Raw genomic sequence first — 24760 nt, forward strand, 5'->3', positions numbered from 1 at the left:
ATATAGACAACATCCACTGCTTTACCCTTGTCAACTTTCCTAGTAACCTCTTCCAAGAATTTCAATAAGATTTGTCAAAACACGACCTTCCACGCACAAATCCATGTTGACTGTTCCTAATCAGACCCTGTCTGTCCACTTAATTATATATACCATCCCTAAGAATACTTTCCATCAACTTACCCACCACTGACATAAAAACTCACAGGCCGATAATTGCTAGGTTTACTCTTAGAACCCTTTCTAAACAATGGAACTACATGAGCAATACGCCAATCCTCCGGCACCATCCTCGTTTCTAATGACATTTGAAATACTTCTGTCAGAGCCCCTGCTATTTCCATACCAACTTCCCTCAAGGTCCTAGGGAATATCCTGTCAGGACCCAGAGACTTATATTCCACTTTTATATTCCTTAAAAGCTCCAGTACTTCCTCTTCTTTAATCATTATATTTTCCATAACTTCCCTACCTGCTTCCCTTATCTTACCCAATTCAATATCCCTCTCCTTAGTGAACACCGAAGAAAAGAAGTTGTTCAGAATCTCCCCATCTCTTTTGGCTCCACACATAGCTGTCCACTCCGATTCTCTAAGGGACCAATTTTATCCCTCACTATCCTTTTGCTATTAATATAACGGTAGAAACCCTTGGGATTTATTTTCACCTTACTTGCCAAAGGAACCTCATATCTTCTTTTAGTTTTACTAATTTCTTTCTTAAGATTCTTTTTACATTCTTTATATTCCTCGAGAACCTCATGCTGCCTATATTTATTGTAGATATCTCTCTTTTTCCGAAAAGTTTCCAATATCCCTTGAAAACCATGGCTCTCTCAAACTTTTAACCTTTCCTTTCAACCTAACAGGATCATAAAGATTCTGTACTCTCAAAATTTCACCTTTAAATGACCTCCATTTCTCTATTACATTCTTCCCATAAAACAAATTGTCCCAATCCACTCCTTCTAAATCCTTTCACATCTCCTCAAAGTTAGCCTTTCTCCAATCAAAAATCTCAACCCTGGGTCGAGACCTATCCTTCTCCATAATTATATTGAAACTAATAGCATTGTGGTCACTGGACCTGAAGTGCTCCCCAACACAAACCTCCGTCACCTGACCTATCTCATTCCATAACAGGAGATCCAACACTGCCCCTTCTCTAGTTGGTACCTCTATGTATTGCTGCAAAAAACTACCCTGCACACATTTTACAAACTCCAAACCATCCAGCCCTTTTACAGTATGGGCTTCCCAGTCTATGTGTGGAAAATTAAAATCTCCCACAATCACAACCTTGTGCTTACTACAAATATCTGCTACCTCCTTACAAATTTGCTCCTCCAATTCTCGCTCCCAATTTGATGGTCTATAATACTCCCCCATAAGAGTTACTACACCTTTCCCATTCCTCAATTCTACCCAAATAGCTTCCCTAGACAAGCCCTCCAATCTATCCTACCAGAGCACCGCTTTAATATTTTCTCTGACAAGCAATGCAACACCTCCCTCATTTTCCCTCCGATTCTATCACACCTGAAGCAATTAAATCCAGGGATATTTAGTTGCCAATCACACCCCTCCTGTAACCATGTTTCACTAATAGCTACCACATCATACTTCCAGGTATGAATCCATGCTTTAAACTCCTCCACCTTTCTTATAATGCTCCTAGCATTAAAATAAATTCATTTAAGATATTTTCCACTTCTTACTCTGTTTATCACTAATGGTGCAAACAACTTCACTATTTTCTTTTTCCTCCTTCTTCCCTATATCTGTTCCTACACTCTGGTTGCCCTCCCCCCTCGTATCTAGTTTTAATCCACCAGCCTCTCTAGCAAACCCACTTGCAAGAATATTTGTCCCCCTCCAGTTCAGATGTAGACCGTCCCGCCGGAACAGGTCCCACCTTCCCTGGAAAACTGCCCAATTATCTATAAATCTGAAGCCCTCCTTCCTGCACCATGTCTTCAGCCACGTATTGATCTGCTCAATCTTACTATTTTTAAACCCGTCTGCACATGGAACTGGTAGCAATCCTGAGATTGCTATCCTGGAGGTCCTGTCCTTTAACTTGGTGCCTAACTCCATAAACTCTCCTTTCAGGACCTCCTCACTCTTCCTACCCACGTCATTGGTCCCTACATGGACCACGACATCCAGCTGCTCACCCTCCCTCTCGAGAATACCATGAACTTGATCCGAGATATCGTGGACCTTGGCACCAGGGAGGCAACAGACCATCGGGGATTCTCGATCTCTTCCACAGAACCTCTTATCTGTCCGCCTAACTATCGAATCCCCTGTCACTACAGCTCTCCTCTTTTCCCTCCTTCCCTTCTGAGCTGAGGGTTCCGTCTCGGTGCCAGAGACGAAACCACTGCAACTTGTCCCTGGTAGGTCGTCCCCATCAACAGTATCCAAAACAATGTACTTATTATTGGTGGGAATGACCACAGGGGTGCTCTGCTCATTCTGTCTATTCCCCTTCCCTCTCCTGACAGTCACCTGTCTCCTGACCCTTAGGGGTGACTATCTCCCTGTAACTCCTCTCTATTTCTGCCTCTGCCTCCCAAATGATCCGAAGTTCATCCATCTCCAGCTCCAGTTCCCTTACTCGGTTTGTCAGGAGCTGCAGCTGGATGCACCTTTCGCAGGTGTAGTTATCAGGGACGATTGTGCTCGCCCTGACTTCCCACATCCTGCAAACTGAGCACTCAACTGCCCTAACTGCTGCCTCCATTACCTACTCTTAAGGTAATTAAATTAATTAAAGGAACTTATCCGGCCTTACCACACTTAGAGTGAAGTTCTTCCTCAGCTTCTGCTCGCCAAAGCCTCCCTATTCTGTCTCCCTCTGCTCCGTCACCCGCTCCGTTAATCTGCTCTCTTTTAAATACTTCCGCTGCCTCATGGTCCGACTTACACCCGCTTGCACAGTCATGCCCCGTTCAACTGCCGAAGAAAATGACTGACTTCCACAAACTGCTCTCTTTTAAATACTCCCGCTGCCTCACGGTCCGACTTACACGCATCCAGATTTATTCTCCACATGTTCCACCTAGGGTCGCTCACACTTGTATCTGTGATGGTTAATCTTTGAAGTTGTCACTACATTGTGTTCGAAATCTCAGCTTTTATGTTCATTCCTTATCAGTTCAAATGTTGCATTTCAGTGTCATTGACTGACCTATAACACCTCCTTACTGGCTCTCGTCCAGGTCAGCATCCATTCTTTCACGGGTGACAAATGGTAATTCTTTGGCTCTTCATTCGAAATCAGTTACGAAACCAGTAGTCAGCTTGAACCATTCAGGGTAGACACAGACCCCAGCATTCACAAACCTACAAATTATATCTAACCAAAGAACACCTCATAAATAAGTTCCTATTTGGAAGTTATCTATAGTCCAGCAGAATACCTGGAGCATCATTGTTTCTACTCAAGCCAAGCAACTCCAGCTCAAAAATAGAGGATTAAGAGCAGCTTCACAAAATGGCAGCCCCCATTCCTTCAACTTCATGGCAAAAACGAAGGCAATTGGTCCATCTGCTTCCACTGTCCTTCATTCTTTCGAATCCACTGATTTTAGACTGTAAGTTGTTTCTGGCCAACAATATTCACCATCTGATGAAATTAATTCAAGGCACAGAAGGAATCCCTCGTGAGAAGTGGAGTACAGTTAAATGAGTGTATACACTGAAATGTTTGTAAGGGGCATTGTGCTGAAAACAAACAAACAACCAGGAGAAACATGCACATGGTTACAGGGAGGACGGGCAAACTCCACACTGACAGCAACACAAAATTGATCTTGATTTGCTGGAGCCATGGGCCATCAATTTTATTAGCCAATCCCTCTAAGGTGCCAGAACTCATAAACTGCCCAGGGAGGTCTAGCTTCTCACTAATGGGAAAGACTAAGTCACCTGCCCGAAATCATGAATAAATCCTGTGGTGCTGCAGTGAAGATGTGGCAGCAGCTTCGGGAATAGCATTCTCGGAAGAGCACTGCAAAAATCCTGTGATGGTGTATAAACACAACACCCTTATTGGTGTGTGCGTGACAGGAGGATGAGCATGCTGCAATGTTTGAATTTTCTGAGCAGCATGAAAACTTCTATGAATCAGAAATCGCTAACTCACAGTACATGTGGGAATGAGATAGCCGGAGCAGTCTGGCACCGAGCTCCTGTCGTTGAGTGACTATACTGATTGGGTCCTGCTGTCTTCGCTTTCCTCTTCTTCTTGGTCTTCATGTTTGGCCTGATCCAGGTATTCACACTGCCAAAGTGCTGGTCTTCCCCTTAATCTGTGATTTCAAACAGCGGCTGCATTTGTGTGATAACCAGGATTATGGACTGCTACAAAGCATAACACCTTAGCTAATGTGCAGTGCAATGCAATCGAGAGTGATAAAGACACAAAATCTCGTTCTGAGTGGCTCTCCCAAGGTCAGCGTAATGCTCCTCGTGGTGGGAGGACTCTCCACATGGGGGTGCTCAGTGATTCTCACTGAAGTTCTGCAAGGACTGGAAAGCTACCTGAGGAATGAATCTTTAGTCTCCCTCAATATCCATCCCCAGAAGCAGTGCAGACCCAGAAAGATAACAATCTCTGACACTGTGAAAGAATCAGAGAATCACGAAAGCTACCAGCGTAGCTGGAATTGACAATGAAGAGGTCCTTGTGATGGCTGACCACCACAAGTTGCATGCTGAGTGAACACACTCCCTTCCAGTTAAAGAGTAGCTCAGGTTGTGAAGTAGATCTTTAACAGCTACGTTTGCTGTCTGTGAGACCTGCCTTGCAGGGAAGCTTGAAATGAGAGCAAATGCCCATCACCAGGTCTGCCTGTTCTTTTGCACTGGAGGAAAAGTAGGTGAATTCTCCCCTTTTAAAGATCCATATTTTAGATTTTTTTTTAAATCACTAACCTGAAACATCAACTCTCTGCACAGATGCTGCCTGGTCTTCTGAGTGCTTCTGACATTTTCTGTCTTTACAGAAAACACTGGAAATACTCACCTAGTCAGGCAACATCTGTGCAAATAGAAACAGCTAACGTTTTAGATTTAGGATCTCTCATCAGAACAGGGAAAACGAGCTAGATTTTAGGTTTCATCAAGGTCTAGTATGGAAACACCAAACCTCATGAATGAAAAGGACATGTTTAGCACAACATTGGGGGCCGAAGGGCCTGTATTGTGCTGTAGGTTTCAATGTTTCTATGAAAAAGGCTACAGAAAGTACAGGATACAGCTAGTCCATCACGGGCAAAGACCTCCCCACCATCAAATACATTGATATAGAGCACTACCACAAGAAAGCAGCTTCATCAAAAACCCCTACCATCCAGGACATGCCCTCTTCTCGCTGCTACCACCTAGCAGGAAGTACTGAAGCCATAGGTCCCACACCACCAGGTTCAGGAACAGCTATTTCCCTACAACCATCTGGCTCTTGAACCAACCTGGATACCTTCAGTCACCACGGCTCTGAACTCATCCTAGACGCACTTTCCAAGAATCTTCACAACTCATGTTCTCAGCATTATTTTTACTTAAATCGTTGTCTTCTTCTGCACATTTGCTGTTCGTCAGTTTTTTTTTCAGTTTATGGATAGCATTTTTGTAAAATTCAAGAACATAGAAACATAGAAAACCTCCACCACCATTGCCGGCAGCCCATTCCACGCACTCACCACTCTCTGCATAAAAAACTTACCCCTGACATCTCCTCTGTACCTACTTCCAAGCACCTTAAAACTATGCCCTCTCGTGCTAGCCATTTCAGCCTGGGAAAAAGCCTCTGACTATCCACACGATCAATGCCTCTCATCATCTTATACACCTCTATCAGATCACCTCTCATTCTCCATCGCTCCAAGGAGAAAAGGCCAAGTTCACTCAACCTATTCTCATAAGGCATGCTCTCCAATCCAGGCACCATCCTTGTAAATCTCCTCTGCACCCTTTCTATAGTTTCCACGTCCTTCCTTTAGTGAGGTGACCAGAACGGAGCACAGTACTCCAAATGCGGTCTGACCAGGGTCCTATATAGCTGTAACATTACCTCTCGGCTCTTAAAATTCAACCCCACAGTTGATGAAGGCCGATATACCGTATGCCTTCTTAACCACACAGTGAACCTGTGCAGGAGCTTTGAGTGTCCTATGGACTTGGACTCCAAGATCCTTCTGATCCTCCACACTGCCAAGATTCTTACCATTAATACTATATTCCGCCATCATATTTGACCTACCAAAGTGAACCACCTCACACTTATCTGGGTTGAACTCCATCTGCCACTTCTCAGCCCAGTTTTGCATCCTATCAATGTCCCGCTGTAGCTTCCGACAGCCCTCCACACTATCCATAACACCCCCATCCTTTGTGTCATCAGCAAATTTACTAACCCATCCCTCCACTTCCTCATCCAGGTCACTTATAAAAATCACAAAGAGAAGGGGTCCCAGGACAGATCCCTGAGGCACACCACTGGTTATCAACCTCCATGCAGAATATGACCCGTCTACAACCACTCTTTGCCTTCTGTGTGCAAGCCAGTTCTGTATCCACAAAGCAATGTCCCCTTGGATCCCATGCCTCCTTACTTTTTCAATAAGCTTTGAATGGGGTACCTTATCAAATACCTTGCTGAAATCCATATACACTACATCAACTGCTCTACCTTCATCAATGTGTTTAGTCACATCCTCAGAAAATTCAATCAGGGCATGTAAGGCACGACCTGCCTTTGATAAAGCCATGCTGACTATTCCTAGTCATATTATGCCTCTCCTAATATTCATAAATCCTCCTCTCAGGATCTTCTCCATCAACTTACCAACCACTGAGGTAAGACTCACTGATCTGTAACTTCCTGGGCTATCTCTGCTCCATTTCTTGAATAAGGGAACAACATCCAAAACCCCCTAATTCTCCGGATCCTCTCCCATCCCCATTGATGATGCAAAGACCATCGCCAGAGGCTCAGCAATTGCCTCCCTTGCTTCCCACAGTAGCCTGGGGTATATTTCATCCGGTCCAGGTGACTTATCCAACCTGATGCTTTCCAAAAGCTCAACCATATCCCTCTTTCTTAATGTCTATATGCTCAAGCTTTTCAGTCCACTGTAACTCAACCCTACAATCGCCGTAGTGAATACTGAAGCAAAGTATTCAGTAAGTACCTCCATTACCTCCTACGGTTCCATACACACTTTTCCACAGTCACATTTGATTGGTCCTAATCTCTTACGTCTTATCCTCTCGCTCTACACATACCTGTAGAATGCCTTGGGATTTTCCTTAATCCTGCTCGCCAAGGCCTTCTCAAAGCCCTTCTGGCTCTCCTAATTTCATTCCTAAGCTCCTTTCTGCTAGCCTTATAATTTTCTAGATCTCTATCATTGCCTAGTTTTTTGAACCTATCATAAGCTTTTCTTTTCTTCTTGACTAGATTTTCAACTGCCTTTGTATGCCACAGTTCCTGTACTCTATCATCCTTTCCCTGTTTCATTGGAACGTACCCATGCAGAACGCCATGCAAATATACCCTGAACATTTGCCACATTTCTGCCATACATTTCCCGGAGAACATCTATTCCCAATTTATGCTTCCAAGTTCCTGCCTGATAGCTTCATATTTCCCCTTACTCCAATTAAGCACTTTCCTAACTATCCTGTTCCTATCTCTCTCCAAAGCTATGGTAAAGGAGATAGAATTGTGATCACTATCTCCAAAATGCTCTCGCACTGAGAGATCTGACACCTGTCATTTCCCAATACCAGATCAAGTACAGCCTCTCCTCTTTGTAGGCTTATCAACATACTGTGTCAGGATACCTTCCTGAACAGACCTGACAAACTCCATGCCATCTAAACACTTCGCTCTGGGGAGATGCCAATCAATATTGGGAAGTTAAAGCCCCCCATCATGACAACCCAGTTATTACTGCACCGTTCCAGAATCTGTCTCCCTATCTGCTCCTCAATGTCCCTGTTGCTATTGGGTGGTCGATAAAAAAATACCCAGTGGAGCTATTGACCCCTTCCTGTTCTTAACTTCCACCACAGAGACTCAGTAGACAATCCCTCCATGACTTCCTCCTTTTCTGCAGCTGTGACAGTATCTCTGATCAACAGTGTTACGCCCCCACGTCTTTTGCCTCCTTCCCTGTCCTTTCTGAAGCACCTAAAGCCTGGCACTCTGAGTAGCCATTCCTGCCCTTGAGCCATCTGTCTCTGTAATGGCCTCAATATCATAGCTCCAAGTACTGATCCACGCTCTAAGCTCATCCGCTTTGTTCTTGATGCTTCTTGCATACAATTCTGCTGTATTTCTTTTTTAAAAACCTGCAAGAAGATGAATTTCAAGGTTGTAGATGGTAACATGTACACACTTCGATGATAAATTTACCTTGAGCTTGAGGTTTCAGTAGTGATCCTCCAATACCTCTCCTACTCCCCATATCCCTGATTTTCTCTGGTCCTCTTTAGAATCATAGATTTGTACAGCAAAGCAAAATCTCTTTGGCTATCGTGCTTATCCACACAAATCCCAATTCCTGCATTAATTCCGTATTCCCCTATCCACACAAATCCTAATTCCTGCATTAATTCCGTATTCCCCTATGCCTTGCTCAGTCAAGTACTTGTCCAGATACTTCTTACTGTTATTGCTGTACCTACCTCCTCCAGCTCCACCTGCAGCTTATTCCAGATAGCAACTTCTTCCAGTGATTAAGATTCACCCCTCAGGTCCCCTTTAAACCTTTTCCTTTTCACATTACACCTATGTCCTCCAGTATTAGACACTAGTACCATGGGAAACAGGCTCTGGCTATCTTCCAGAGGTCTTTCATATTTTTATATACCTCTATCATGTCACTTCTGAGCTTGCTCTGCTGCAGGAAAAACAGATCCAATCACTCCTGATAATGCAGGCAAATTCTTTGTGAAGTTTTTCTACACCTTCTCCAGCACAATCACACTCCTCTCTTGCATAACTGCAAAAAGAATCAGACACTAATCTCTAGGACTGGTCTAATCAGCATTTTATACAACTGTAACACGATATTCCAACTCTTTTCATTATTGCCTCAGCCGCGTAAGATTAACAGGCCATAAGCCCTCTTCACCACCCTGTCTTATTTGTGTTGGCACTTCCAGGGAACTATGTACTTGTACACCTAGATTTCTCTGTTTAACGACACTCGATAGGAGCTGTGTATGTCCTCACCTGGTGTAATTTACATCACAGTCATCACTACCATCCCAGTTCTCTCTAGTTCCACCCAGTTCACTCTGCCAGGCAGCAACAAACTATGTGTCCTCCTGCTTTCTCTGAGCCTCAGCACTTCCCTGCTCTTTGTCTCACATTTTCTGCATCTGCGTCCCTTCCCACTTGTTCCTTCTTCACCTTACTTCACTCCTCCCTGTTTCCCTCCCTCTTCTCTTCCTCCCTACCATCTTCTACTGGAGTAATTGGCCCAAAGATGTAGACTTCATTTTTTTTGCCAAACAGATTTTTACCAATATATGTTAACTAGATATCATCTAGTTTTAAAACATTTCTGACAAGATGTGGCAAAAAATAATCTGTCTGACAATGAAGAACATCAGTTCCATATTCTCAAATCTTATTGAAACTAGCGGATTCCTATTTCACATTATTGAGCTGTTTGCAATATCTTCACAAAAATGTAAAGGCTGTCTTTTTTTGATAATGATTATTTAGTTTGATCAGTTAAGCAGCATCCTTATTGAATAGGACACCAGTTTCAAAGGGTCGTATGACCCACTCCTGTTTCTTTTTATGTTCTTATATTCTTTACCTTTTTTACCTCAAACAAAATATCTTTATTGCTCAGAAAAAAATCACCACAGCTGAAGGATGCAAAATTACCAAACTATTTTGTGGATAACTCTGATCTATTAGTTGGTGCTGCAAAGAAGATGAAACAACAGAGGCTACATAACACTACAAAATGGAAAGGAAATTAAGATGGGAACGAGGATAAGGCAAACATCAGCTACCAGCAATGAAACAAATAAAAATTGGCAACAAGAATCCATAAGGCTTAAACAATTTGGAACAACTTAACAGCAGATGCTACATCAGAAAAAAACAAACAGGACTAGCTATCTTGAAACCATTTCTAGAATATCCTAGACATATTGAGAAAGATCAAGATATCATGACCAAAAGGAAGTCCACTTACTAAACGCAGCTTTGATTTCACTATCATTCTGGCTGCTTGACCTGATCATTCACTAAAGCACTGGCACTGCACATAAAGCAAATGAATCAGTGAAGGATCAAATCAGACACAAATTTGGCACATTACTCAAGGACACGCACTCAGAGGCCACTTTATTAGGTACACCTGCTCATTAATGCAAACATCTAATCAGCCAATCATGCGGCAACAACTCAGTGCACAAAAGTTGACTTGTGATGTTATCTTTATTTAAAACTGTGAACTCTGGCTGCACTTACTATAAAAATGCAGCTTTCTCGTGGAATGAAAATATAGTCCATTGATGATACAGCTCTGGTATTAAAGCACCAAACATCATTTCATAACTTCCTATTTTGTGGGACTGCTCTAGATAGCATGCCTGAAACTAAATTATATCTGACAAATATTTATATCTTCAATATTATTCCAGCTCTGAAGCATCTCTCAATCTCTTGCACAACACAGAGAAAAATGGGTTCTTCCGGTCTTGAATCTTGTATCAAAGGACTTCCTCTGGCCAAAGAATTACAAATGAGAATTGATTTTTGTGAATACAAACTCACCATATTCATTTATTGGGCTCCATATACCATAACTACAATTATACCTGCAGAATTGACTGATAATCTGGAACTAAAATAGGTTTCTTGCTGAATAGATGGGGATGGCCTGATTCACTTGGACGAAAAACTTAATTTTGAAATTTCAGGTGTAAAACATGATTCTTTTTCTCTCTCCTTCAGTTTTCCTTGTTAGGAAAATTTGCAACTTCTCTATCAATGTTATAATTATATTCTCTTAATATACTCTTATTTCATTTCCAGCAGCTAACATAAATTCTGGCCAGGGGCAAATCATATAATAGAGGTTACAAAATTTGTTTCTAGGTGCCATAAATTTTCATAAAATTTTCATTTTAAGCAACATTGTATCTTATCTTTTCATAACAGAACCACATTCAAATCAAATAGAAATTTATGTTTTAAGTTGATGACGTTATCAGAACTAAGAAAAGTTAGACATCAAATGTCTTCAGTTGCAGAAAAGGGGAGAGGTCTGGAGAGAACAAAGGGAATGTCTGTGATAGGATGGAGTCCAAAAGTGATTGAATGAAACAAATAAGGGTGGTACTGGCTGAGAGAAGGTAGCAGTATCTGTAGAAAGCCAAACTGAGTTAACATTTTAGATAAAAGATTTTCTATCTATCCCAATCAGGGAAGTAATAAACCAAGTTAATTTTAAGCTGCAGAGAGGGCGGAGAAGGGATGGATGGGGACATAGGGAATAGTGAAGCCAAAGTTGCCATAGGACCAAGCTATAGATTTGGAGAGCACAGGACAACTTTTTCAAGTTTGGTTTTCCTGACAGTGAACTCAATAGAAGATAAATATCAAAAGCCTGCAGAAACTCTCTCTTCTGCAGTTTCCTTTTTTTGATTTTCATAGAGAGTTAGACTGGCAGAGGGATGGAATTAAAATAAAAGACAACTGGAAACTCAGATTTGCCTTTGTGCTCTAAGTGACTCTCGTAATGACAATCCTAAAAACTGACACAATTGTCATTATGAAATATGAAAATAATTTGATACGTTTCAATTCTTGACAATAATTTTTAAGTTTATGCAAATATACTTCAGTTTCCTGTGCAATTAATTATTTAAAATTACTTGATTTCTATGGATGCCAAAGGAACCAGCAAATCACTATTTCCACTCCCATTCATATTGGGTCGCACGTACCATCACCCTGAAGTTGCTGTCCACCTGTCCTTGAGTCATGCAGCTTGTTCTAGTATTGCTACGGAGAGAGACTTCTGCATGGGATTTAGTTTCTAGAATACTGGCCGGCTGTACAGACACAAAGGTTGCAATAGCTAATGAGGTTCTATGCTCAGGTTCACATTTACCAGTGTTATTAAGTTAAACTGAGTGTCTGTAAATGTTTTTAGATTCACAAATTTTCAGAAACACCTAGAATCTGACTAGAAAAAGTATTATAAAAATTAATACAAAGAAGTTCTTTAAATATTTGACAACTATTAAACTTGCTAGCTAAAAAAAAATACTGAAACCAACAACAAAATAATTTATAAAAATCTCTTTAATGTTCTTATAGTAGCCAATTTCTCCCATTGCTCTGAATCAGAAATGTTGTGTTTGCTCAACATTTAGGCCCTCCAAAACTTGCCGATGTTCACACAACTTGGGTCTTAAGAGTAGCTAGTAAAGTATTTTAATTCCGATTCCCACTTCTGTTCCAACCTATCAGTCCATGGCCTCCTCTTGTGCCAAGAAGAGGCCACCCTTAGTGTGGAGGAGCAACACCTTATATTCCATCTGGGTAGCCTCCAAACTGAATACATGAATATCAATTTCTTCTTCCAGAAAAAAAATTCCCTCCTCCTCCCCCTTCTCTTATTCGGCACTCTAGCCTTTTACCTTTACTCACCTGCCTATTACTTCCCCGGAGATTCCCTCTTCCTTCCCTTTCTCTTATTGTCCATCCTCCTCTCATATCAGATTCCTTCTTCTCCAGCCCTTCACTTTTCCCACCCATTTGGCTTCACCTATCTCCTTCTAGCCTCCTCTCCCTCCACCCACTTTTTTATTCTGGCGTCTTTCCCCTTGCATTTCAGTCTTGAAGAAGGATCTTGGCCCGAAACTTAGACTTAATTCATTGCCTGAGCTGCTGAGTTCCTCCAGCATTTTATGTGCGTTGCTTTGGATTTCTCATATCTGCAGGCTTTCTCGTGTTAGTAAAATATTAATGTGTGGCTTTATTTGCACAAAATTTCTGAGGCTTTAAGAAGCTTCCAATAGATTGGAAAGTAGGAAGTGTGACTCTTTTGCTCAAAGGGGGAGAGAGGAAGTAGGAAAGTAAAGGCCAACCAGCTTAACATCCATCACAGGAAAATAGGAATTATTCTTAAACATTTTGTATCAGGACACTTAGATAATCAGGAAAAGGAAATCTTGTTTGACCAATTTACTGGCAATCTTTGAAGAAATAACATGTACTCTGGATAGAAGTGATGGAGACTGCACAAGGATTTCCAGAAAGCATTCAATAAGGTGCTGCATCAAAAAACTAAACACATGGTCTAAGAGATACTGGCAGAGACAGAAGATTGTCTGGCTATCGCAAAACAGAGAGAAGGCAGAAATATATTTTTTTCCTGCTCTACAATTTACTTATCTTTATTTATTGTGATACCTTTGGGATATGCAGAATAAACCCTTCCAGCCTTTCAATCCACACTGCCCAGCAATCCCCTAATTTACTCCTAGCCTAATCACAGGGCAATTTACAATGACCAATTAACCTTCCAAGCGCTACCTGTTTGGACTGTGGGAGGAAACCAGAGCACCCAGAGGAAACCCATGTGGTCATGGGGAGAACGTACAAACTCCTGCAAACAGCAGCAGGAAATACCTGCATTGCTGGTACTGTAAAGCGTTGCACTAATCATTACACTACCATGCCGCCCCAAGATGAAACAAATGGTGCTCCATAATGAACAATTTAAACAAACAACTTGTTCGATGGCTGGTTTGTTTGTGAAAAAGGATAGGTGGAAAAATAAATCCTGAAGAAGAGGAAGATACAGATATAGTAAGTGAGCAGAAAAATACCCGGCAAATGGAGCATATTGTGAACAATATTGAAATTGTCCACTTTGATAGGAAAAATTTTTAAAAATTGATTTCAAAGCTGAGACCAACAGTCCCGAATACCCATCCTCTCAACTGAGCATCTGTGTTGAAATGTTTATTTTCAGATTTTGGCTGCCCAGATCTCCTGCAATCTTACTTATTTAATCAGTTTGTCTGGTAGGTACTGATAATAAAATGTTAAATAATCAAATAATATAAATAAGATAATCAAATGTTATACAATGGAGTGAAAGGAATTAGAGTTTAATGAGTGGAGTGGGGAATAAATTAAGGGATTACAGGTTAGACAGGTCAGTGAGAAGCTCCTAGCATTCACTTTCAGGTTAGACCCATATATCAACCCCAAAATTATGTAATCCACTCATTAGTTTTCTCAGCAATAGAGGATCTTAAGAGCATTCCTGACTTCCAACAATTCAACTAACTCAAAACTGATTTATACTTCAATTTGATTTTCCTATCTTTGTTATTTTATATCCTATAGCCATGCCTAACATAAATCAATCAGCCATGCATATGTACTTTGCAAGTTCATTCCTACGCAGTCTAACTCCAACTTTACAATTACTCTCATTCCAGTGAGGTCTGGAACATCTCCAGTTATCCTTGCCAAGAGCCCAATGCTGAGAATGGAGCTTTGTCTTCTATTAAAGCTCACAGTGTTTTCAATGGTTTTCAAATGTCTCTGCAGTTTAAAATTACTAAGATTTAAATAAATAAATATTTTAAAAATATTTAACTAAATTAAAAGTGCTGAAACACTTCAATTTAACTAAATTAATAATGAGGTTTTTTTTCTCCCCGCTCTTGTTCTGCAAATCTAGAATCATCCCTGTGGTCCCAGATTCTATGCCATGTCAGGCCTAGTGTACGATCCAAATGGCGACTCACCAAAGCGGTGCTAGGGAATCTCAGCAGGACTGTGCTCCACCAGTGGATGCCATGTGGAGACATTACAAAGAGTGTTGTGGCAGATGCAGCACCATCTGTCATTCAGTAAGTCACTCACAACATGCATGTGCTGTTCCGGAACTGACTTTCATTCAGATGGCGTGGTGCCAGCAGTTCACAACCAACAAGATACAGTCCATCAGTTTACTCCCCCAGACTCTGCAGAGAAAGCAGGGGAGACTTCCAATGCTCCATGTTTTGTAGGCAAAAAAAATACACCTGACAGAATAGTAACAGTGTAGAACATCGCCCATTCAATGCTATACAGACATTACTTGAGAGGTATATACTGTATTTCCTGCTTCACATTTCCAACATCCAAGTCCTAAAAGTACAAAAGAAACAGGAATCTATGTGCACATCTACTGTCACAACAGTATGTGGTTTATCCGACTACAAGTGGTGACATTAATTCACTTTGCATATGTAGACGTGGGTTATCACACTTTGGATGTTACAATTCCCGCCAAAAGTTTAACACAAGTCCCTCCGTTGGTCGAGGTTGACCATGAATTTTGTAACCTAGCTGTCTACGTGATACACAAGCCAGGGCAGTACGATATGGACAGCAAGTTGTTGCCCATGCAGCAGGTTCCCCCTCTCCACACGGCTGATGAATCTAAAGGAATAACAGAGACCGACACAGTTTGGCACCAGTGGTGTTCCAGGAGTTGCCAGTCAGCATGGAACTCAATGGAGGACTGCCTTCGGGACTCTAGCTCTGGATATTTCCTTCGGGAAGACTTCCCCATGAATGGGTATAGCCACATAATTCTCTGCAACTTCCGCCATCTCCAACGGGATCCCACCACCAAGCACACCTTTCCTTCTCCCTCACTTTCTGCTTTCAGCAGGGATCACTCCCTACACGACTCCCTTGTCTATTCCTCCCTCCCCAATGATCTCCCTCTTGGCACAAGTGCCATACCTGTCCCTACACCTCCTCCCTCAATACCATTCAGGGCCCCTAACAGTCCTACCAGATGAGGTGGTCATTCAGCTGTGAGTCAGTTGGGGTCGTATACTGTGTCTGGTGTTCCCGGTGTGGCCTCCTGCATATCGGTGAGACCCGACCTAGACTGGGAGACCGCTTTGCCGAGCACCTATGCTCCATTCACCAGAAAAAGCGGGATCTCCCAGTGGCCACCCATTTTAATTCCACTTCCCATTCCGTTATGTCCATTCATGGCTTACTCCACTGTTGTGATGAGGCCACACTCAGCTTGGAGAAACTACACCTTATATTTCATCTGGGTAGCCTCCATCCTGATGAAATTAACATCAATTTCTCGAACTTCTATTAATTCCCCCTCTTCACCATTCCCCATCCCCTTTTCCCTCTCTCGCCTTATTCCCTTGCCCGCCCATTGCCTCTCTCTGGTGCTCCTCCCCTCTTTTCTTTCTTCCATGGCCTTCTGTCCTCTTCTATCAGACCGGCCCTTCTCCAGCCCTGTATCGGCATTTCACCAATCACCTTCTGTTTCCCTCTCCCCCCATCATTTAAATCTCCTCCTCAGCTTTTTTTTTTGCAGTCCTGCTGAAGAATCTCAGCCCAAAAGGTCGACTGTACTCTTTTCCATAGATGCTGCCTGGCCTGCTGAGTTCTTCCAACATTTGGTGTATGTTGTTTGATTTCCAGCATCTGCAGATTTTCTCTTGTTTGTCATTACAAGAGAAAATCTGCATTCTCTTGTTTTATATTTTTCTTATGAAGTTGCACTCTCAACAACATAAGGAATTCAATACCACAGATGGCTGTGGAGGCCAAATCATTAGGCATGCTTAAAGCAGAGGTTCAGGTTCTTGATTAGTACAGGTGTCAAAGGTTACAGGGAGAATGGGGTTGAGAGGGATAATAACTCTGCCATAATGGAAGGCAGGGTGGAGATATGTCTCCACCAAAGAAGATGTAAGGTGCTCCAACTCTCAGGCTATGTCCACATTAGACCGGATAATTTTGAAAACGCCGGTTTCAAGTAAAAACGACAGGCCTCCACACTAGGCGTTTTTCAAAATATCTCTGTCCACATTAAAACGGATATTTGGGCAATTCTACTCCTACCGGGCATGCGCCGACACATCTACAGAAACCATATAATATTTATGTTTCTGCTGCGGCGTTGTGCTATTTCCATTGGTCAAAAACTACAGTACCAACAACAGCGAAAGAAAGTTTTCAACAATGTCTTCGAGGGATACAAAGAAAACCTCCACTGGAAAAATCAGACCGGACTTCTTCGTTTAGACAGACAATGAAGGTGAGCTGTTTCTGTGAGTTACTAATGACTACAAAGTCAGCAAAGCAGTGGAGATGTTTAACTCCAAACAAGCTATTAACGTAGACAATAAAGTAAATAACACATGCATGAAGCCGTCCTCTACCCAAGATCAACAAGAGAGTGGAATCTTCTGCCGCCAGACCTGCGCAGTATTTCTGACATTAATATCTTAAAAGATTGACTCAATCAAATCAGTTTAGGGGATCTAGTCAAAAAAGCTCACTTTACAATTTAACTCTCACACCATTCACACCAACTGCACGTTATAACAGCCGTCCGGCAGTGCTTGCACAGTACCAAGCAGAAGCAGAAAAAGCATTGTTGTTGTGGTGTTGTCATGACAGCGTTTTAAAATATCTCCGTTTACCCCATCCACACTGCAATGCACAACAATCGTTTTCAAATTTACACACTCTGGAGAGTGTTTTCAAAAATCTCCGTTTTCGGGGGATGAAAACGCCGTTTCAATGTGGACGGAGGGTCAAAACGAAGAGAAAAAGCTTCATTTTCAAAATTATCCGGCGTAGTGTGGACGTAGCCTCAGTTAGCCTCTAGGTCACCCTTGGGCAAGGAGTAGCACCTGCTTAGTTCATCCCAATCAGGGTCACGTGAAACCATGGGAGCAGGTGGTGGATGACCGTATGAGCAGCTGGTGCACATCACAAGTCCTGGTTATGTGACAACTGCCACCAGGCAGACAATCTCTGAAGAGTACTGGTAAAGATTGGGGTCACCCATCTTGTAAAGACACTTCCCAGAAAAAGGCAATGACAAACTACTTCTGTAGAAAAAAACTCCAAGAACAATCATGGCTATGGAAAGACCATGATCTTCCACGTTATATGACATCGCACGTAATGAAGGAACGATAATGGAATGGCGGAGTAGACTTGATGGGCTGAATAGCCTAATTGTGTTCCTATGTCTTGTGGTCTTGTATGTTCCTGCAGCAACTCTTGCTGAGTGATGCTATGTTGAACTCACAACTACAAAAATTAGGTTTTGTAATACTTTAGCATCCAAAATCAATAGTGATGATTCACTTACCGGACTTGGGAGCAGCTCTCGTTGATAAGGAAGTGTTCATCTACAGCTGTGCTCAGATGGGCTGGATTGCTCAGCAAGTATTTCTACAGAGCAGAAACTAATTGGTAAAATGCTTAAATAATCTTACGAAAATTCACAACACAGGTACTGCCCCCCACCTTGACTGCTTGGTGCAGGCATGCTCAAAGATGCAAATTTCCCCTCATAAACAATGATGCAAACTAATCAAAACAAGCACTTTGTTCTGTTTTGCTCTCCTTCAAGTCACCTGATAAACTCTCTTTCATCAGTACACCATAAACACAAGAGATTCGGCAAATACTGGAAAGGCAGAGAAACACACACAAATTACTGGAGGAACTCAGCAGGTCAGGCAGTATCTATGGAGAGAAGTAAAGAGTCAACATCTTGGGCTGAGACCCTCCAGCATTTTCTGTGTGCTGCTCTTTCATCAGCACTGGTTCTCAACAGGTTTGAACATTTATGTTACATTTTGGTTCACATATATCCTAATCTATTGTAGGCATAATGCTGAAACTTGAGAAATCAGTTTTTTGTACTATTTATTGGAAGGGTAATTTAGCTTTTTTGAGACCCCTTTTAATATTTGTGTATACACATACTGTCAACAGAACTGGGAATGTCAAACATCAGCTTTATGGTGAAAAGAAGATGGCGAGGTTGAACAGTACAAATGGAATATCTCTGAAAAGGTGAGACCAGGTTCTGGAGGTGATCCCATTGCTTATGGATCTATCAGGCTGATAGATTAATGAGGATATTGAGAAAATAAAAAAAGGGACTTGTTAAAGCTGTGAAACACCAGTCACATTTATGGTAGAAAACTGAAACCAGAAGGCGGCTGGAAAATACCAAGGAACAATCACTGTAGAGCAGGGGTTCCCAATGTGAGGTCCACGGACCTCCCAGTTAATGATAGGGGTCCATGGCATAAAAAAAGATGGGAACCCCTGGGGTAGAGAGATAACTATGTTAATGTTAGATATGGATAACATTATTTACCAATCATGACCTGATGACTGTTTCCAGAATTTTCTGCTTTTGTGTGCTCTCCTGTTTTATAGAAAAGAATGTTCCAGACTTTTCCAGTCAATGAGACCACTCTTGTGCAGTTCCTTCATAGTTATCCAAGAATTATGAAAGTATCTAAGCAATGACTTCACTAGCTTGTCCATCATCCCAGGCGGTGCATAAGGATCTATCTTTGCCCATTTTCTCTTCCTCACTTACATGCTTTAACTTAACAAAGAAAACCTAAGCACAACACAGGCCCTTCAGCCCACAAGGTTGTGCTGAACATGTCCCTACCTTAGAAATTACTAGGGTTACCCATGGCCCTCTATTTTTCTAAGTTCCATGTACCTATCCAAAAGTCCCTATCGTATCCGCCTCCACCACTGTTGCTGGCAGCCCATTCCACGCACTCACCACTCTCTGCGTAAAAAACTTACCCCTGACATCTCCTCTGTACCTACTCTCCAGCACCTTAAACCTGTGTCCTCTTGTGGCAACCATTTCAGCCCTGAGAAAAAGCCTTCAATGCCTCTCATCATCTTATACACCTCTATCAGGTCACCTCTCATCCTCTGTCGCTCCAAGGAGAAAAGGCTGAGTTCATTCAACCTGTTTTCATAAGGCATGCTCCCCAATCCAGGCAACATCCTTGTAAATCTCCTCTGCACCCTTTCTATGGTTTCCACTTGGTCCTGTTAACAAAAGAACAGCAAACACGAGGAAATCTGCAGATGCTGGAAATCCAAGCAACACACACAAAAAATGCTGGTGAACGCAACAGGCCAGGCAGCATCTATAGGAAGAGGTACAGTCGACGTTTCCGGCCGAGCCCCTTCGTCAGGACCAACTGAAAGAAGAGATTTGGAAGTGGGAGGGGGAGGGGAGATCCGAAATGATAGGAGAAGACAGGAGGGGGAAGGATGGAGCTAAGAGCTGGAAGGTTGATTGGCAAAAGGGATATGAGGCTGGAGAAGGGAGAGGATCATGGGACGGGAGACATAAGGAGAAAGAAAGGGGGAGGGGAGCCCACTATAGTGAGAGGGACAGAGGGAGAAAAGAGAGAGAGAGAGAGAAAAAAAAGGGGGGGATAAATAAATAAATAAGGGATGGGGTACAAAGGGGAGGTGAGGCATTAACAGAAGTTAGAGAAGTCAATGTTCATGCCATCAGGTTGGAGGCTACCCAGACGGAATATAAGGTGTTGTTCCTCCAACCTGAGTGTGGCTTCATCTTTACAGTAGAGGAGGCAGTGGATAGACATGTCAGAATGGGAATGGGATGTGGAATTAAAATATGTGGCATTTTATAGAATCAGTTTCATACATAAACCTATTAAGCCACTCCATTGCATTTAATTCCCAGATCATCTACCAACAGGCAGGTGTTCTGCCTTACTTTGGGAACAGGAAGGAACGTCTGTTTCAGGCAGATATAGGTACCTGTATTTGAAGAACAATACAAATATATTTTGCTCTTCCACAAATCTATTTCTCTATCACTTCTCTGTTCCGTTTCCACATCTCAGTGACAGATCTGCTCTTTGAAGTTAGAACATTAGAAAGTTTTTGACAAGAACAGGCCATTCAGCCCAACAAAGCTTGCCGATTCCTCTTCACACAGTGTGTTGAAATAACTATCAAGTTTAGATTTGGAAGAGTCCAAGGTCCTACTCGCAACTACACAACAAGGTAGTTTGTTCCATGTGTCCACAACTCGCTGTGTAAAGAAATGCTTCCTGATGTTAGTCTGAAATCTCCACCTACGGCCCCATGTCCTTGATGATGGATTAATTTTGAAGTAGCAGCAGGCATCCACCTTACTTGTCCCTTTAATGGTGCTAAACACTTCTATCATGTTCCCTCTCATTCTACATCTACTTAGGCTAAAAAGATTTAATTCTTTCAATCTTCCTTCATAGCTCATACCCTGCAGACCTGGAATGAGTCTAGTCACTCCTCTTTGAACTCTCCTCAGTATCTTCACATCCCTCACAAAATATGGAGACCAAAATTGTACTCAGTACTCAAGGTTTGGTTTAGTCTGTGCTCCAAAAAATACACAGAGAAGTTAGCCTCTGTTTATCTGAATCTGTGCCATTCAACTAAACTGTCCTGTCCTGTGTTGAAGGAACTACTGGACTATCTTCATTTCAACCTGCTTATCTTTCCCATTGCAGTCCAGTGGAGTGCTTTGTTTCAGGCAGACCAAGAGTGTGCCAGCTGAGAGGGGTTTCTGCGAGACAAACAGAAAAGAGCATCTTGCTCTCTAATCACTACTTACTTCTGAATATTGATGGGGAAGGGATTTCCAGATAGAAGTACAGCCGGAGCCAAGACAAAGTGGGGATCAAACTGAGTGGATTCAGAAATTCTGGAGGGGTGAGCAGACAGAGGCTATTGTCAATAACAATGTGAACACCAAACACAGAAAACAAGATGAAGTCCTGTCTGCAGATTGATAGAGAGTTAGCTAAGAAGCAGGACCTCAAAGATAGTAACCTCCAGATTATTCTCAGTGTCAGGTGCCAGTGACCCCAGGGAGCGGAGGATGCATGGCTGGAGAAGGGATACAGGATTAGATTTTTGTGGCATTAGACCCGTTTTGAGGAAGACAGAACATGTACAGCCAAAATGGATTGTATTCAACAAGGCCAGGAAGAGGCAGCTTGCTGGTACTGCCTGGGAGAGTTGAAAGTAACTTGGCAGGGGTTGAAAAGCTGAGCAAGGTTCAGTAAGTAAAAGCAGAACTAGAAATAAAAAGTAGAAAATTAATGAGAGGATGGAATGCAGAGATTAGAAGGTAGACAACAATGGACCGCTCCCTGCTCTGAATGGTCTACCCCTAAATGCAAGGAATATGAAAAGCGGTATAAAGTATTGGTTGATATGTGGAGTATATGATAGATATTATGGAAATGTGGTTTAAGAAGGAACAGAAATGAGTTATGAGAAAAGATCAAAAGAAGCTGAATGGATTATACTGAAGGGCAAAATAGGATCAAATTAACAGTGTACTATCAACCTCCAAAAAGTAAGGCAGAGGCAAAAAGCTAACTTTCAGGCAAATTTTGGACCAAGGCATAAGTATCAAGGCAGTAATTCTGGGAGATTTTACTTACCAGAATATTAACTGAGATACAGTCAGTGTAGAAATGTATAGTGGGCCCAGAATTCATAAATTGAATTCAGAATAACACGTGGAACCAGTATAAAGAGAGGATTCTGCTTAACTGAGCCATCAGTTAAATGGGGCTTCTGCTTGTTTGGGACAAATCTTAAAGAACAAAAACTAATCAAGAAAATAGCTGGGATTCTCTTTGTTTATTTCAGACACTCTGCCACTTAACTGGGGCAAGAGATTGTTGCTGAACAGTTTCTAACTAGCGGTAGTCACATGCACTTGCATGGCTATTAGATGCTATACTGTGCTGAGTGTGAACAGTTTGTATACAGCATCAGTTGCACGTGTTTGTGTTCAAAAAGCAGCGATTTTTGTCACTGATAGTTATCAAGAAATAAGCAGTAAGACAATTCAGAACTGTTTTGATCACTGAAGTTTCAAGCATTCAGCCTTGGAGATGACAGAAACTGCAAGGAATATGAAAAGCGGTATAAAGTATTGGTTGATATGTGGAGTATATGATAGCTATTATGGAAATGTGGTTTAAGAAGGAACAGAAATGAGTTATGAGAAAAGATCATCAGAAGAAACCGAATGGATTATACTGAAGGGCAAAATAGGATCAAATTAACAGTGTACTATCAACCTCCAAAAAGTAAGGCAGAGGCAAAAAGCTAACTTTCAGGCAAATTCAGGCTGAGAATTTAATGAAACGATTTCACTACTTCAACAAGTTAGAGACATTGAAGAATCTGAAGATATCAACAATCACCTTGTATGTTACAATGAAAATGAAGATTTGGAGAATGCAATCATCAATAGCGTTGTATGAAGGAAGTCCACTGTCTACACTAAGTGTGCTGATTTTGTTCATTTACAGTCAAAAGAACACGGTAAGGACAAATTCCTCCATCCATAAGTATTAGGAACTAATACACAAGTTTTATAATACTCCAGTAGTATTGGAAGTGTTCTAATTTGTTCTATATTTCATTTAAATACATAGTTTATTACAGTTTGTAATTTTTATACCATTTTGGAGGAGAAGACAGCGGCGCGACACAGCTTGCGCGGCCACTCCGGTGAATGATATCTGTAATCTGTCAAGTAGGGTGCCGTGCACAATTCTGATTTGATGGAGATAGACGTGAGAGAACAGAGGAACATCTGGAGAAACCTCTGAAATGCCTTTTTTGTTGCCGTTGTTACCGTGTGATCCAGAAACTCCGGAGGGGAAGGCCTCGAATCCTTGGCTTTGCTTGTTGCTTGGTGGCTGGGACGGGGTCGAAGCGCTCGGCAGAAATGGTGCTCGGTGTTGAAGGGCTAGTCGGAGGCTCGAAGTTTTCGGACGGATTCAGGGTCAGCTGTGGTCAGGTGCTTCCAATGCATCGACAGTTGTCAGTGCCTGGAGGTTTATGGCAGAGAGAGTTTCTGCCTTCTGCCGCCTGCCATCGGGCACTATCGGGAGTCAATCAGAACTTTGAGAATTTTTTTACCATTCCCATGGTCTGCTCTTTATCAAATTACGGTATTGCTTTGCACTGCTGTAACTATATGTTATAATTATGTGGTCTTGTCAGTGTTAGTCTTTGGTTTGTCGTGTTTTTTTGTGATATCACTCTGGAGGAACATTGCATCATTTCTTAATGCATGTATGCATTTCTAAATGACAATAAATGAGGACTGAGTGTCCTCATAATCTAACCTAATCTAATTTCATGAACTCTGGCTAATTGCGACAGCCACTTAATTGTGCCAAGATGTGCTGGTCCCAGTGTGGTCAATTAAAACCAGAATCTGTCCTCACTGTTTGGAATTATGTGTTTTGTTTGACGGAAAGCGTATCAGTAGAGAGCTCCTTCATTCTGTTGCTCATAATTATGTTAGCTTAACACGGATATAGAAACTGACAGAAACAAAACAGGATCCTAAATTACAAGTTGGGATATGTCCAATCTTCTTCTTCTTCTTCTCCATCTTGTTTTACGGTGGTTGGCACCCAGCTTAATGGCGTATTACCGCCAGCTCCTGCTCCGGAGTGTGCAATAGACTTACATTCTAAATCCCTTCACCCAATCAAACACACACATACCCTAACCTACACTTTATCCTCCCACCTTTGGCCGTCCTAGTACCCTATTCCTGAGTATCTATCATATCCTATAAAAATCCCCTGTACCCCTTAAGAAAGCTAAAAATACCCTGACCTGTGCTCTCTCACCCATGCCCAGCAACCCTTTTAATGTGAATTCCTGCATCCCCAATTCTCTTAAATTAATTCTCATCATCTCTCTCTGTATCCCATGCTTCCTACAACTCAGAACTACATGTTCTCCTGACTCCTCTTCCTGACATTCCTCACACAATCCTGTCTGGTGTTTCCCTACCATTTTCAATATT

At 42.0% G+C, this 24760-nt stretch overlaps 1 protein-coding gene across 2 annotated transcripts in view; it reads right to left on the reverse strand.

Annotated features, from left to right (window-relative positions):
- LOC140191983 (uncharacterized) overlaps positions 1 to 24760 on the reverse strand; it is a 194720-nt gene that overhangs the window by 43941 nt on the left and 126019 nt on the right. For both annotated transcript variants that reach the window (XM_072249887.1, XM_072249886.1), the window contains one exon: positions 18206 to 18288. In XM_072249887.1, the coding sequence (XP_072105988.1) occupies positions 18206 to 18288 (83 nt within the window). The remainder of the gene's footprint in view (positions 1 to 18205; positions 18289 to 24760) is intronic.

The sequence above is a fragment of the Mobula birostris genome (genome assembly GCF_030028105.1).
Source record: "Mobula birostris isolate sMobBir1 chromosome 1 unlocalized genomic scaffold, sMobBir1.hap1 SUPER_1_unloc_1, whole genome shotgun sequence".
NCBI classification, from domain to species: Eukaryota; Metazoa; Chordata; class Chondrichthyes; order Myliobatiformes; family Myliobatidae; genus Mobula; species Mobula birostris.